This window comes from Balaenoptera borealis (assembly GCF_965194805.1).
Source record: "Balaenoptera borealis genome assembly, chromosome: 17".
In the NCBI taxonomy this organism is placed as follows: Eukaryota; Metazoa; Chordata; class Mammalia; order Artiodactyla; family Balaenopteridae; genus Balaenoptera; species Balaenoptera borealis.
The window spans coordinates 28,955,530-28,972,660 of NC_138876.1; the positions used below are offsets into that span (position 1 = coordinate 28,955,530).

A 17,131-nucleotide genomic window follows, 5' to 3' on the forward strand; every position below is an offset into this window, starting at 1 on the left:
ACAGTCTGATCTCATCCAGTGCCATGGTTCTAAATTTCATCAGGAGGTTGACAAGATCTAGTCTTCTGTCTCCAGCTCTTACCTTTCTCCTGAATTCCAGATTCATATGTACCACTGCTTAATCAGTATTTCAACTTAGGTGTCTAATAGGCATCCCAAACATAATATGTCCAAAACTTAACTCTTGATTTCTCTCCTCTAATCATGCATCTATCACACCCTTCCTCATCTTGGCAAACGGCCTCTCATTTCTTCTAGACCTTAGAGTCATCTTGGACCCTTCTCCTTCTCATCTAATGCATTGGCAAATTTTGCTAGCTATGCATTTGGAATATATTCAGAATTTCACTACTGTCCACAACTCTTTCAATGCTACCACTCTGATCTAAGCCACCATCATCTCTTGCTTGAGTTATTTCAATAGTCCCTTAACTGGTTTCTCTGTGAATGAGCTTCTTCCCCCACCCCCTTCCAAACCCTCAAAGTGGCCTTTTTTAAAAGCATAAACACTGATTATATGCCTTCTCTGCTCAAAACCCTCCAATACCTTCCCACCTCCTTCAGAATGCAACCCAAAGTCTTTACTGTGGCCTACAAAGCATTATGTCATCTATCCCACCACTCCCTCTCTGAACTCATCTTCCTCCACACTTCCCCTTGCTCAATCAGTTATTGAATTTAAAGTCTCCTTGCTATCCCTCAAGGATACCAAGCACACTTTTGCTTCCATACCTTGATACTTAATGTTCCTTCACCTGGCTTTTTCTCCTCTAGGCAGCCACAGGCACCCTCACTTCCTTCATATCTCTTTTCAAATTCTACTTTATTAGAGAGGCCTTCTCTGACCACTTTATATAAATTAGCAACTTTTTCCCATCATTCTCACCCTGCCTATTGTTCTTCATAGCACTTATCACCACTGGACAAATTATGTATTTGTTAATATGTTTTTATCTGTCTCCCCCAACTTGAATATAAGCTTCTTTAGAGAAGGCAATTTGTTTTCTTTACTGCTGTATTCCCAGGACCTAGACCAGTGCTTAGTATATTGTAAGTGTTCAATTTATATTGAATGAATGAACAAATAATTGCTACCTATTAGATTGAAAGCTCCTGTGGCCAGAGACTAGCTCTTACGGATTATATAGTCCCATTAACACCTAGCTTAGTACCTTGCATATGGTAAAAGTTCAAAATGTTAATCAAATTGAATTGCATCTTATTTCTCACTGCTTCTCAAAGGTGCTCTCTGTTCCTTTTTGGCAAGTTTCTGTACTTCCACCTGCTTCCTTCCTTCCTCTGCTGCAGCTCACTTCTGCTGGAAGCCTCAGTTCCTGCTATTTCTCTCTTTAACTTCCTCTTTTCCTGTCTATATTCTATTACAACTTTGGTCTCTGGGCTTACAGGAAACTTCATATTACAGCTATCACTTCTCAACTCTTAGAGGCTACAAAGACTATCCCCTACAATACAGCAGCCTATACCACCACTTATTCTTTGCTTCATGGAAATTCAGCCTTGCTTTCCCAACAATACTGTAATGACACTATGGCAGAGATCATATCATACTCCCCAATCCTTGAAAACAGCTAGTACAAGGTTACACGTATGGTAAGTGATTAACAACTATATCAACTGATCCAGAATAGTATCTCCATTTGCATACTAGACAGCATCACTTGGGTAGCTAATAGGAATGTTATTCTATCTGAAACAGAATTCCTGATTTTAGCACTCATACATATTCCTTTGCCATTCCCCCACCCACCTTTTACTGTCACCAATAGGTATCCAGTTTTTTAAGCCCAAAGTCTAGGAGTCACTTTTTTTTAATTAGACTTTTATTCTGATTGTGGATTCACATGCAGTTGTAAGAAATAATACATGGGCTTCCCTGGTGGCGCAGTGGTTAAGAATCTGCCTGCCAATGCAGGGGACACGGGTTCGAGCCCTGGTCTGGGAAGATCCCACATGCCACGGAGCAACTAGGCCCATGAGCCACAACTACTGAGCCTGCGCGTCTGGAGCCTGTGCTCCACAACGAGAGAAGCCACGACAATGAGAAGCCCGCGCACCGCAATGAAGAGCAGCCCCCGCTCACCGCAACTAGAGAAAGCCTGTGCACAGAAACGAAGACCCAACACAGTCAAAAATAAAGAAAGAAAGAAAGAAAGAAAGAAATAATATATGAAGATCCCGTGTACCCTTTACTCAGTTTCTTCCAGTGGTAACATCGTACAAAATTATAGTATACTCTGATGGTTCCTCAAATAATTAAACATAGAGTTACCGTATAACACAGCAATTCCACCTCTGAATATATATGTAAGAGAACTGAAAACATATGTCCACATAAACATGTGTACACGAATGTTTATAGCAGCATTATTCATAGTAGCCAAAAAGTAGAAAAAACCCAAATGTCCATCAGTGGATGGATGGGTAAATAATATGTGGTATATCCATATAATGGAATATTAATCAGACCTAAAAAGGAATGAAGTACTGATACATGCTACAACTTGGATGAACCTTGAAAACATTAAGTGAAAAAAGTCAGACCCAAAAGGCCATATATCATGTTATTCCATTCATTTGAAAGTCCTGAATGGGAAAATCTACAGAGTGGTTCCTTAGGGCTGTGGTAGAATGAGCAAGAGGAGGAGATGGAGAAGATGAGGTAAGAGAGGTAACGGGTCCAGATGATGTAGGGCTTTTTAGGCTACTTTGAGACATATGTTTTTCTCTGAGTGAGATTACAAGGCCTGGAGGGTTTTGAGCATAATCTGACTTTTAAAAGTCACTCTGGCTTATATATGGAGAATAAACCACAGGAGGAAAAGAGGGGAAGCAAGGTGATTTGTGACAAGACTATTTCAAAAATCAAAGCAAGCGATAATGGTGTTTTGGAGTAGGGATTAACTTTGTAGGTGGTGTGAACTGATTGACCAGGACATGCTTTAAAGGTAGAACCAGAGGATTTGTTGGTGAAGTCAATGTAGAGTATAAGAGAAAGAGAAAAGTCAAGGACGACTCGAAGGTTTTGGGTCTGAACAACTGGACAGATGGAGTGGGCATTCACTGAGGTGGAGAAGAGTGTAAAAGGAGCAGGTTTTGACGAGCTACATGGGGAATTTGCTTTTGGACACGTTAATGTTGAGATGTTGGATATATGGAGTTGGCTGTTAACTAATAGTCTGTGCTGGGGCTCTAATTTGGGAGTTGTCAACGTGTGGGTTGCATTTAAAGCCATTAGGTTGAATGACATCACTTAGGGCATTGGCCTAGACAGTGAAAAGGTCCAAGACACTCCAAAGGCACTCCAAAATGAAGAAGTCTGAAAGACGACAAGGAGACAAGAGTACTTAGAATAAAAAACTCACATTCCTCACCTTAATGGAAACCTGGCCCTTCTCCATGTCTGTAACCTCACTCTCCAGTCTGGTAGGATACTCAGTTTTTGAAGGACACCAAGCCCTTTCCTGTCTCATGGCCTTTGTCTTTGCTGTGCTTCCACCAGGCATGTTTCCACCCAGACTCTAATTTTGGTCACCTGCTTCTCTTACCACAACCTCGGCTAAATTGTAACCCTGAGTTTTATCTAAACACCCTAATTGAAAAGCCCCAAACTGGCACCGCGTCCCTCACCTCCCTGCCGCCCTCCCCCCCGACACCAAGTTATGGCTTTTACTATAATCTGAAATTATTTCACTTGTTTTTTGTCTAGAAGACCATCCCATCTTAATTTAACAAATGCTTACAAAACGATTACTATACACCAAATAAAAGCTCAGCTATTCCTCCTTGTACGTAATTTTCTGGAGAGCAGGGGCCTCATTATCTTGTCCTTTGCCGCATCTCCAATACAAATGACATTGCCTCAGCAATCAATTCTGAGTTTTCAGTATTTGTTAACGGAACGGATTGCAGGACACCAACAAACTTGCAAACAAAAGGAATTTTGCCCGCCCATCCAGCTCGTCCCAGAGTTGCCGGGAAGGAGGGAGGGAGGGAGGGAGGGAGGGAGGGAGGACCTCGCGCATGCGCCATTGTTCCCTGAGCGCTCGACGCTGAGCCCCGCCCCTTTCCTTTGGCTGGTTTAACCACTGCACATGCGCGATAAGGGTCTTGTCCGTTCGTTTGTCGGCGCTATCAATAAAGTTTTAGCGAGCGCACACTTCTCTTTTCCTTGGCAAGATGGCGGAGTACGACTTGACTACTCGCATCGCGCACTTTTTGGATCGGCATCTAGTCTTTCCGTTGCTTGAGTTTCTCTCCGTAAAGGAGGTGAGTGGGTTTTTGAGCGCGAGGAAGGCGTGGGAGCGCGTGAGATGCGGGGCAAGGCCGAAAGGCGGTGGCGATAGCCTTAGGCCTTACACACGTGTGAGGCGGCCCTGAGTTTGGTCCCGAGTCGGGCAATAAGGATCTGCTGGTAGTTAAGCGTCGTCCCTGTTGATTAGCACCGCGGAATTCGGCCGTGAGTAGGGGTGAGGTGACAATATGAAACTCAGGGGAGAAAGGGAGGGGTCTCTGCTTCACTTCTTGAGGTGCCAGTGCCGAAGGGACTTCCGCGTCGTTCCTCTTGGAAGTTGACGATTGGCTGGCTTCCTTGTATTAATGCTTGAGCTTAACTTCAAGCTGGCTTCTAAAAGCAAATTGGACTGTTAGAGATTTAAATTTTTCTTTTGGGCACAGTAGGAAGAGTGACCTTGGCTTTGTGTTTTTGCTTGCCGGGTCGTTTGGAATGATTTTCTTACACTTAAATATCTAGCCCCTTGGTTTCCGTAAAGTTGTGAGTTCTTTGCGAGGAGTTTAACTGGTGTTTCGGTAAAGAGCCACTTCCTAGAAGCGTAGCATATTTTGTCCAGTGGGGAGGGGAACCCAAAAAATAACCCGACAGTAATCTTATCTTAAGAGTTGTTTTTCAGTGTATAGATGTACAGACTTCGAGTGATTTGAATTGGTTGTCAGTGTTCATTGAGCTATTCCGGGTATCTTGAAAAAGTATTTGGTCCTAGTACCTCATTTAAAAATATGTCTCAGTCCTAAAAGTTTGGAAATATTAGGCTTAGTTATACCGTAGTTTATTGGGAAATTGATGCATTTTAATAGTTACAATAAAGTGATATTACTGTGATGGAGGAATTAGAATATTGGCCAGAAAAATGCGTTCTATTTCTAGAAGCAGATTAAACCGCAAGTCTACTTAAGGCACTCTAGATTTGGGGAGTAGATTTTGTGTGTTCCAACAGCAATAAAACAAAAAAGCCCTACAAATAAACATTAAATTGTTCTGATAAGTTTTCAAATTTTCCCATGGTTCATTGGATAGGTATAACTCTCAAATTCATATGAACCTTTTCTAAACACCTACACACAACTCTAAAGTTAATGATATTAGGGAACAGCAAAGTTTATTTTCAATAAATATTCAAGAATGCCTTGCTATATAAAGCTTTATCTTGAAATGTTTTTGTCTTGATTTTTCTTTTATAGGATGTACTTAACCTGTATTGTATAACTTGAATAAAACAGCCCAGTCTGCCTTCTGTTTCTTTTTTGGATAATTTAGGATAATTTACCAAAGATCAAGGAATAGAAAAATATCCTCTATGCTTCTAAACTAGCCAAACTTCATATTTTTGTAATGTGTCTTTACACTTTTGTTTTTCAAGGCAGACAGATGAAAGGGAGGAATACATAAGTGTAAATTAGTTTTTCATAGGGCAAGACCAAAACTGTGAACGGCAGCTGAGAATCAGTGGAAAATAACTGCTCAAAACCTGTTTCCTTGGAGAGAATGTTGGTAAGATGGCTGTGATACACCAAGGGGAAGACAGGAGCTGGAGTATTTATTTATCAGTTACTAACTATAGGACTACCATGGAATTGTGAGAAATCCAAGATAAAATCCAGACATCTCATCACTAAAAAACTTATCCTTTGGTGGAGATAGATGTCTGTAATTATAAGGCTAAGAGTAATAAAATGTCAGAAGTAGTGGCAGAGTGCTATCAAAATTGAAGAGGTACAGAAAGGATTCTGAGGAAGAGAGGCTTGAAGTTGAGTTTTGAAGGCTAGATAGTTAGGATAGTCAATGATCATGACACATGAGGGTATCAATTGAATATATTTATGGTATCAATATGTTGGAAAATATAAACTCCATTGGAGCAGGAGCTTTGTTTTATTTCCTTGCTGTGTTCTCAGCAAATAGAGTCTGGCATAAGGGCTTCTCATGATTATTTAATACATGAGTGAATATATATTTGAACTTTAGTGTTCTTTATTCTCAAGTGAAGTGGAAGGCCAGATAGTGTTTAACAGCCTGGGTACTGAATTGGGACCTGGATTAGGATCCTGGCTCTGTCACTTAATATCTTTGTGCACTTGAGAACAGTTTCTTTCCCATCTTAACTAAGCCTTTTCTCATGCACAAAATGTTGGTACTACCACCAGCCTCATAGGGTTGTTAGAAAAATTACATGAAATAGTAAATATAAAGTATTTAGCCTTCTGGGACAGAGTAGGTACTCCTAAGTGTTTTCTATTAGGAGGCTAGGCCATCCTATGTGAGGGGGAAGTGAGGAATTCAGTTGGGTTTGTTTGTTTTTTTAAGTTTTGTTTGTTTTTGCCTGCGTTGGGTCTTCGATGCTGTGTGCAAGCTTTTTCTCTAGTTGCGGTGAGCAAGGTCTACTCTTCTTTGCGGTGCGCTGGCTTCTCATTGCGGTGATTTCTCTTGTTGCGGAGCACGGGCTCTAAGTGCGCGGGCTTCAGTAGTTTGCAGCACGTGGGCTCAGTCGTTGTGGCTCGTGGGCTCTAGAGCGCAGGCTCAGTAGTTGTGGTGCACAGGCCCAGTTGCTCCACGGCATGTGTGATCATCCCGGACCAGGGATCGAACCCATGTCCCCCGCATTGGCAGGCGGATTCTCAACCACTGCGCCACCAGGGAAGTCCTCAATTGGGGTTTTGAGGAGGGAGATAAAGACTGGAAATAGTGACTGAGGAAACTGACCAAAGACAAATGCAAGGATTGGTAAGTTTGGAGGGCCCAACTGAGATTGGAAATCACACATTTATAAGTGGTCATTTTTGGAGTGAGAGAAACGGTAGTTTATTTGAGTAGTATAGAAATATGTGGAGGTAGGCTGGTGATAAATAAATGCCATCTAGAGATTGATGAAAAGGATTGCTGATTAAAGAAAAGCACAGATGTGATTGAATAACATTATTGCCTAGTTCTGAAACATTTTATAGGTGACCTTAACCATAACATAGAAAAGAGATAACTTTTTTCCAGTGCTAGGGATAGACATTGAATTGTATTTGGTTGGAGAAAATGAATGGAATAAATGTTAACCGCTAAAGAGAAGAGCTTTGAAATAGCCAAAAACAATATCCAAACTAATGTAGAAAGTGACAACCAAATAGGGTGATGTAAAAATTAGAAAGAACAGAGGGTATGTTGAGGGTGATGAACCATTTTAGAGGAAGAGGTGATGAATGTAAGTTAAAAGTCTTAGAGATGAGCTGATGAAAGTTGTTATGATTTGCGGGATAAAGGAATTTTAAGGCTTGAGTTTTTAAAGAATCATCATTATGGATGTTGGATTTGTGGAGGATGATAGCAGGAGGAGGTGTCAAAAGATTTTTAATCTATTAAAAAGTAGGAGTTGTTTTCAAGAGGTTGATAGACTGTGTTGGCAGACTACAACCTGTGAGCCAAATACAACCCTCTCTGCCGGTTTTGTATGGTCTGAGCTAAAAAAAATTTTTAACAGGTGAACATTTGCAACCTTTCTCAATTATAGAACAATAACTGTACACAAGTTAAGTAAAATGTTTCCTGCCCAAAAAGAATTCCATTCTTCTCATTAGTAGAACTGTATTACAGAAAATTTTATTCCATATTATATTTTTTATTTCAAAAAGAAAATTGTTGAAGCTTTTCTCTCTTATGGTACTTATATATAGTATCCTTGATTTTTGCTTTTTGGCTCACAAAATCTTACTATCTCTTCTTTACAGAATAAATGTGCCTATGAGATAAAATTTAGAGAGGATGATATAAGCAGATATAGATTTAAGAAGAGGCCAGTGAGGTCTGATGGCAGAGGAGCAGTGCTTTGGATCTGCAGTTGGGAGAAACATTACAAATTAAAAGCTATTGATGAAGTGGTGAGGAGAGGTGGCATGCCAGGAAGAGGATGTTTTCACCTAAGATTAGGGTTTCTGTGGGGCAAACTGAAAGGGAACTTCTTTTTTAAAGTAAACTTTTTATCAAGTATAATATGTGAACAGAAAAGTAAGCAAATATAAATGCTTTTTTTTTTTTTTTAAAGATTGATTGATTGATTGATTGATTGATTGCTATGTTGGGTCTTCGTTTCTGTGCTAGGGCTTTCTCTAGTTGCGGCAAGCGGGGGCCACTCTTCATTGTGGTGCTCGGGCCTCTCACTATCGTGGCCTCTCTTGTTGCAGAGCACAGGCTCCAGACGCGCGGGCTCAGTAGTTGTGGCTCACGGACCTAGTTGCTCCGCGGCATGTGGGATCTTCCCAGACTAGGGCTCGAACCCGTGTCCCCTGCATTGGCAGGCAGATTCTCAACCACTGTGCCACCAGGGAAGCCCATAAATGCTTTTTTTTCCCCAAAGGAAACACATTTATGTGTGACTACCATCCAGATCAATAAATAAAATGTTGCAAACGTCCTAAATAACTGCAATTTATTTATCCAGTCTAACGTTGATAGGACTTGGCTGTTACAAATAGTGCTGCTGGGAACATTCTTGGTAATGTCCTTTGAATATATGTACCCATTTCTCTTGGGTACTTAGGAGTAGAATTGCTGGGTTAAAGAATATTTTAGCTTTAGAAGATAAAAACAGTTTTCCCAAGTGGTTGTAGTTCTGCCAGCAGAGAAGGTGTTCAGTTACTCTGCAACTATACCAACACTGGTATTGTCTGTTTTTTTAGTTTTTAGTGTGATTTTAATTTACATTTCCTTTATGACTGATGCGGTTGAGGACTTTTTCCGGTGTTTGTTGGCCATTTGGTTGTGCTCTTGTGGAGTGCCTATTAAAATCTTTTAGCCATGTTCAATTGAATTGTCTATTTTTTCTTACTATTTTGTAGGAGTTCTTTATGTAGTTTGGAAGGTTCAGGTTTGATCTCATGGCTATACCGTTTGACTGCCTTTATCTTTTCTTTTCACGGGTAGTAAAATGTTGTATAATCTTCCTTCATTTTTCTTTGCTTGACAAAACTAGATTTAGTACAAAAATCTTTTCTTTTGCTGAAACCTTATCTTGGCTCTTTGATTAAAAATTGTTTTGAATTATGTTACTGTCTCTCTCCCTGAATGCTGTTGTGTAGAATCCTTAACATATTGCTCAGTACACTTCATGTTTATGTGAGTTTGCTTATGTATCTATTTGGTTCCTGAACTGTGGGTTAAATTAAGTTTCTTGAACTCTTTGCAAAAGCTAAAACCTGATGTGACAAGGTTGACTGAAAGAATGGGTGCCAGTTTGTTTCAGGGGTGTGGATGGGAAGCATTATAAAGGATTTTAACTATATAGTGGAAAAGTATGTGGGGGAAAAAGGAGAGGCCACCTCAATGAGAAATGGGTAGGCATCATGCGGATGTGAGAGAGACTAAGAAGGTAAAACATTTAAGAGTTGATTTCTAATTACCTAAATGTGGAGAGGAGTCAACAATACTATGTGCTTATCAGTGGAGTGGGTGTGGTTTATTTACTCACAGCCTTGTTCTAGAAAGGCTAAAGGATGACTTGTAGGGACACATTAAAAAATCAGTATAAATCAGAAGTTGGTGGGAATGGCTTTGTGGTATGTAATTGCCTTTATTTTAAAGTTGCTAGGTAAACAAAATATTTTATGTCTCTGTAGGCTGATTGCTTGCCTTTCTTGTAGGAGGGTGAATTAATAGTATATATTTTATTAAAAAATAGTTCAGGACATATGTTTCCAGGTACACTATCTTAATATTAACTGCTTTACTTGAGGGAACTTCAGTTTATTCATTAGAAAGTAATTTTCTCTTGCAGATATATAATGAAAAAGAATTGTTACAAGGGAAATTGGATCTTCTTAGTGATACCAACATGGTAGACTTTGCTATGGATGTATACAAAAACCTTTATTCTGATGATATTCCTCATGGTAAGTTTTGTCATTACATCTGAAGCTTGACTTCTGAACTGCGGGCATGTGTATTAAAAGTTTTGTGATTTATAAAAGTGCTTTAGCCAGAAGTCTTAATAATTATTTGAATGATTTAAAAGTTCTTTGGATGAAAGGTAATATGGAGGTTACAGGTCTTCTAAAGCAGTGATCCCTAACCTTTTTTGGCACCAGTGACCGGTTTTGTGGAAGACAATTTTTCCATGTTCTGGGGGTGGCAGGGGGATGGTTCAGGGGCAGTGCGAGCGATGGGGAGCTGCAGGTGAAGCTTTGCTCCCTTGCCCGCTGCTTACCTCCTGCTCTGCGGCCCGATTCCTAACCAACCGGTCTGCAGCCCGGGGGTTGGGGACCCTATAAAAGGTGTGAAACTACTTTAAAACATGGTCATCAAATGTCTTCAGTTCATAGTATGCAGCATCAAAGTTGTACTTATTAATCAGATTGTTTCCTTAGAATTATCTGGGAATTTTGCAGTTTTTTGACTTGTTTTTTCAGTTGGCATCTTGTGTGCCTTAGAGATTTCTTTTTTGTCTTGAAGCATCTGGGTTCTCCAAAGCATGGTCCCCAGAACCAGCATCCTCAGCTCACCTGGGAGAACTTGTTAGAAATGCAGATTCTTGTGCCATACTGCAGATCTACTTAACCAGAAAATGTTGGCTGAAGACCAGCACTCAAATTAGAGAACTACTGTGGTATATTTCGAAATCCTTGTTTTCTGTAGTAATAGATGTTCTTAAAACAAACAAGCAGACAAAAAAACCCACTATGCACGTAGTATTTTAAAAGATTATAAGAACTCTTCTCAGTAGAGAAATACAATTTACTTTGTTTAAATTGACATTTCTCAAAATTTGATCACAGATCCCCTCTGTGTTTGAGAAACACTCTCCTAGTATTAGTACTTTCTAATATATAATGTAGAAATTATTACATAAAACATAATCACTATCTTGACTTCTATTATAGTTCCCTGCAAGAACAGTAGCTCTTTAAATTTTAGTTTGTGGTAAAAAAGTAAACTATTTCTTAGTGAAACTTTAAAACATGCTAACGGGATAAATTATGTGCAAGTTTTCTCTGACTTCATGATGCAGTAAAAAGAAACTATAGAATTGGTTTTGAGAGATTACAGAATTAGATTTAAAGTGAAAAGAGAAATTATTGATGAATTTAAATTCCATTCAACCTAGTTGAAAACCTGTAGTAATAATATGTAAACCCCTCTGAGCCTCTTCAGAAACTGTGGGATAATCTCCTGAGAGAATGCAATGAAAACAAATATAAAAACACTGAGAATGAAGTCTCTGAAATGTAGAGTTAAATAATTGTTTCCTCAACAGCTCCTTCTCCCAGGCTGTATCTGTATATTCCTCAGTTTCTTCTAAGAGTAAGAAGAGGATTCACTCTTCCTTTATGTGCCTTTGCAGTGCTAGAAAGAAGAAATTGGATCTGGGGGAGTTACTGAGTTGGTGGCTCCTGGCACATGAATATATTGGGGATAAATATATGCACAATTTAGATAGATTGAAAAATTTCCAGAGACATCCTCATAGTGAGCAATACAGTTTAACATTATAGTACTCCTTTGCATTTTTAATTAGCTTTGAGAGAAAAAAGAACCACCGTTGTTGCACAACTGAAACAGCTTCAGGCAGAAACTGAACCTATTGTGAAGATGTTTGAAGATCCAGAAACTACAAGGCAAATGCAGTCAACCAGGTAACCTCTTTTTTAAAAAATTATTTTATTGACGTATAGTTGATTTACAGTGTTGTATTAATTTCTGCTGTACAGCAAAGTGATTCAGTTATACATATATATACATATTATTTTTCGTATTCTTTTCCATGTGGTTTATCACAGGATATTGAAAATAGTTCCTTGTGCTATACACTAGATCCTTGTTTGTTATCAATTCTTTATATAATAGTTTGCATCTGCTAATCCCAAACTCCCAGTCCATCCCTCCACCACCCCCCTCCCCCTTGGCAGCCTCAAGTCTGTTGTTCTCTATGTCTGTGAGTCTGTTTCTGTTTTGTAGTTCATTTGTGTCATATTTTAGATTCCACATATAAGTTATCATATGGTATTTGTCTTTCTCTTTCTGACTTACTTCACTTAGTATGATAATCTTTAGGTCTGTCTATGTTGCTGCAAATGGCATTATTTCTTTCTTTTTTATGGCTGAGCAGTATTCCATTGTTTATATGTACCACATCTTCTTTATCCATTCATCTGTCATTGGACATTTAGGTTGTTTCCATGTCTCGGCTATTGTGAATAGTGCTGCTATGAACATAGGGGTTCATGTATCTTTTTTTTTTTTTAATTATTTATTTATTTATTTATTTATTTATTTATGGCTGTGTTGGGTCTTCGTTTCTGTGCGAGGGCTTTCTCTAGTTGCGGCAAGTGGGGGCCACTTTTCATCGCGGTGCGCGGGCCTCTCGCTATCGCGGCCTCTCTTGTTGCGGAGCACAGGCTCCAGACACGCAGGCTCAGCAATTGTGACTCATGGGCCTAGTCGCTCCGTGGCACGTGGGATCTTCCCAGACCAGGGCTCGAACCCGTGTCCCCTGCATTGGCAGGCAGATTCTCAACCACTGCGCCACCAGGGAAGCCCTCATGCATCTTTTTGAATTATAGTTTTGTCCAGGTATATGCCCAGGAGTGGGATTACTGGATCATATGGTAGTTCTATTTTTAGTTTTTTAAGGAACCTCCATACTGTTTTCTACAGTGGCTGTACCAATTTACATTCCCACCAACAGTGTAGGAGGGTTTCCTTTTCTCCAAACCCTCTCCAGCATTTGTTTGTAGACATTTAATGGTGGCCTTTCTGACTGGTGTGAGGTGGTACCCCGTTGTGGTTTTGATTTGCATTTCTCTCATAATTAGCGATGTTGAGCATCTTTTCATGTGCCTGTTGGCTATCTGTATGCCTTCTTTGGAGAAATGTTTATTTAGGTCTTCTGCCCATTTTTCGATTGGGTGGTTTTTTGTCGTTGAGTTATATGAGCTGTTTGTTGTGTTTTTGTTTGTTTGTTTTTGCCTCAGCATGCGGGATCTTAGTTCCCTGACCAGGGATTGAGCCCTTGCCCTTGCAGTGGAAGTGCAGAGTCCTAACCACTGGACTGCCAGGGAATTCCCTGTATGAGCTGTTTGTATATTTTGGAAACTAAGCCCTTGTTGGTTGCATCATTTGCAAATACCTTCTCCCAGTCAGTAGGTTGTCTTTTCTTTTTGTTTATGGTTTCTTTTGCTGTACAAAAGCTTGTAAGTTTGACCAGGTCCTATTTGTTTATTTTTTGCTTTTATTTCTCTTGCCTTCAGGTAACCTCTCCTTAATTTGAATTCTAAAAATTCTGTTTTCTGGATTAATACAAATGTTAATTCATACTTTAGTAACCCAGTCTAAAAGTTCACAGTTTAAGAGATCGCTTTATCTGTTTTTTTTCCTTTGTCTTTATTGTGTAGCGATGAGGAAGTCCTTAATTATAAATGTTAATAACTAAATTTTTTTAGAACTTCTTTACCAGTTAATCCAAATCTGATTATGCTGAGCAGCTCCACCCTCCTCCCCCCTTCCCAGGGGACATTTGGAATGTCTGGAGACATTTTTGGTTGTCACAGCTGGAGAGGTGCTACCGGCATGTAAAGAGGAGAGGCCAGGGATGCTGCTGTACATCCTACAGTGCATCAGACAGTACCCTCACTTCCCCCAAAAGAATTACCCAACTCAAAATGTCATTAGTGCTGAAGTTGACAAGCTGTGCCTGGGCAATACCTAGAGTACGTGGGTTGCTCAATGTATGGGAAAACTGAGCTCACTTTATCACTTTGCTACATTGTCTCATATCCTTCCATGCTCAGCCCAAGGAGGGTAGTATAGATCTGATACGGTTATATTTTATTCCTGATTTCCTCTTAGCTAGAAATAGACTTATTGTTTAGTTTCCAAAGGAAGCATGTTACCCTACTCTGACTTAACTAATTGAAGCCCTTTGGGTCATTAAAAATGTTTAAAAATAGTCTTCTACGAAAATTGAATATTGCCATTATGGTAAATCTTTTCTATCAATATATTCACCTGAGGAATTGTTTAGGATTTTACCATGTTGCACCTTGAGTTCTTAGGATATGTCATCAAACCAAATTTTTAGAGCGATTGGCTCTAAGTTTTCATTTGTGATTTGAGAAAGTGTTACCAGGTATGTTTTAGAAAAGCAGCAAGTACTATACGATTACTATACCTTACTATAATGTGCCATGTTATATAGTATGTATGTATATACAGAGATAACTATATCTTACAAAGCTGTTATATATATGTATTTTCATATATATGTATATAGCTTGTATATAACTATCTCTGTGTGTCTGGGTATACTTGTATGCACTTAGAATATCGTGAGTAATTGTAGCCCTTCAAGTCACATGTAAGTGCCCACAAAGGGACAGCTGAAATAATCCAGATGTTAGGGTACAACAGAAAATTTAGGATTTTAATTCTAAGTTTAGTCTAGTCACTTAAACACTGGGAAGTAATTGGATTAAGGTATGAATAAGATGAATATAGATTTGTTCACTAAATATTAGAAAAAGATAACTCCTTTTAGCTTAATAGGCAATAAAATGGAGATAAATGAAAGGATGGAATTGGGGTTAAAAACTTGTAATCTAATTAAATTTATAACCTATTCATTTTCAAAGTAATAACCTCTCCCTGCCGATTCCCCATTCTAAAATTTCATTGAATATGTAGTATTGTACTTCTCATACTTTCCCAGAAATACCATATCAGCCAGAGGACAGTGATTATATACCTGAGGTATAAAGCGTATAACACAAAGTTATTCACTATGATCTACAGCAAGCGTTAAGTGGCTTTTTTTGAGGTCTCTTTATGTTAAAATTTCATGCATGTTTTTATTTAGTATTATAATATGTTCATGTTAATTTTAGTGGTAACATACCCCTCCCCATTAAACCTTCGAGTAAAATTATGCTCCCAAAAGACATGCCACGGTATTCATTCTTACAATGAGCATAAGAAAATGGTTTCATTTTTGCAAATGCCCAGAAGGTGGGCAACTCTGCCACCTGTCACTTGTTCCTTGGTGTCTTTGTCATCAATTTGTCTTTTACAAGGCTGCCAACATCTCAAGTTGTGCAAAGCTAATTTTAAAAACGTTACATTGGGTTATTTGACACTTTGGTATGAATAATAATCATATAGAGTATGTAACATAGATGGCATGTGAGTTAGGCATGATTTATTAGTCTTGTAAATTTGCCAAGTCACTGTCCTTATGAGAAATACTAACATTGTGGAGGGGGACAAAATTTATATACAGGATTAATTCCTGCTTATTTGTATAGTACATTATTTCCATCTCTATCCTATTTTAAGAATATATTACCTATTAGAAAAGTATCCTCAAGAGAACAGATTCCATTCTCAGTAGGTTAACACCTAAGTAGACCTCACTGACCTCACTATAAGAATAGTCAGAATGTTCTGGTTTTTTTTTTTTTAAACAACAGCTCCTGTTTATTTTTTTTTTATTTTTATTTATTTTATTTATGGCTGTGTTGAGTCTTCGTTTCTGTGTGAGGGCTTTCTCTAGTTGCGGCAAGTGGGGGCCACTCTTCATCACGGTGCGCGGGCCTCTCACTATCGCGGCCTCTCTTGTTGCGGAGCACAGGTTCCAGACGCGCAGGCTCAGTAATTGTGGCTCACAGGCCTAGTCACTCCGCGGCATGTGGGATCCTCCCAGACCAGGGCTCGAACCCGTGTCCCCTGCATTGGCAGGCAGATTCTCAACCACTGCGCCACCAGGGAAGCCCCAATGTTCTGGTTTTATTACCTAAAAAACTTAGATCATGTGGTGAATCAGAACACATGATTTTCAGTTAGGGCTAAAGAAATCTGAAAGTGAAATTTTAAGTTTGCAGTTCTCCTTGAGTTCCTATTCCTTATGTTCAAAACATGTAATGTTCTGTTTATTTTATTCTGGAAGTCTTATTTTATTTTTAGTGTTTAAGTATTAAGATAATTAAATGGCTTTATGTGAGTAATAAGATAGAAGTTGAATACGCTTGTTTTGTTTTCTGTGGCCTATAAAATACAATAATTTTTGTTTTTTTATTATTAAGGGATGGTCGGATGCTGTTTGACTACCTCGCAGACAAGCATGGTGTAAGTGGTCTTTTAAAAAACTGCTTAGTTGTCATGTTGTAATAAGGCTAATTAAAGAATAGTGCTGTATAGATAGATTCATGGCTTGGCAAGAGTATAATTTCCAGATTAAGTTATTAGACATAATACCTGGTATGTTTTTGAAACTTTAGTTTTTAAAAATTGGTCTTGATTGGAAAATAATATCCTTATACTTATCTTTTTAGATAACAGAAATTCTCAAATTGTTTGTTCCAGAATGATCATGTAATAGTTAGCATTTTATATTTCTGATGGATAAACAAGTAGGTAAAAACAGAACTAAATTTGAATTAGAATACCTTGAGCAATAACATTAAGCTGCCTTGTGGAATACAGTAGCCTTTGACATTACCAAGACCTTCATAAACCCCCATATAAAGGAATGTTGTTACAGGCTTTCCTAGTCATCTCCTAGTCTCCTTCCCCTTGCGTTAACTCAAAGTGTGAGGCTACTTATATAATCAGTTCTTTAACTTGCATTCAAGTTTTATCATTCATTTAACAATTATTGTAACAAGAGACATGCTGACCACTGCAAAATTACTCTTTCTGGTTTCCATATAGAATGTTTGGTGTATTTGTTAATGTTCTGGTTCGGAGCCCTTCTCTTGATTTTTTGTCTTTCACTTTGCTTGCATCATTAACTGTAAAAGTTGGTGCAATTTGGGGGCCAGTTTTTTCAGAGAACTGAAGTTTACTATG

At 38.8% G+C, this 17,131-nt stretch overlaps 1 protein-coding gene and 1 long non-coding RNA gene across 2 annotated transcripts in view; both read left to right on the forward strand.

The window, feature by feature from the left end:
• LOC309615187 overlaps window positions 1–17,131 on the forward strand; it is a 571,459-nt gene that overhangs the window by 195,998 nt on the left and 358,330 nt on the right. The gene's annotated exons all lie outside the window — the stretch shown is intronic.
• The window catches only part of EIF3E (eukaryotic translation initiation factor 3 subunit E), a 51,724-nt gene continuing 38,728 nt past the window's right edge, over window positions 4,136–17,131 (forward strand). Inside the window, exons 1-4 of the mRNA XM_082364385.1 lie at window positions 4,136–4,287; window positions 10,071–10,185; window positions 11,808–11,925; window positions 16,366–16,408. Of these exons, the coding sequence (XP_082220511.1) occupies window positions 4,198–4,287; window positions 10,071–10,185; window positions 11,808–11,925; window positions 16,366–16,408 (366 nt within the window). The 5' untranslated portion in view covers window positions 4,136–4,197. The remainder of the gene's footprint in view (window positions 4,288–10,070; window positions 10,186–11,807; window positions 11,926–16,365; window positions 16,409–17,131) is intronic.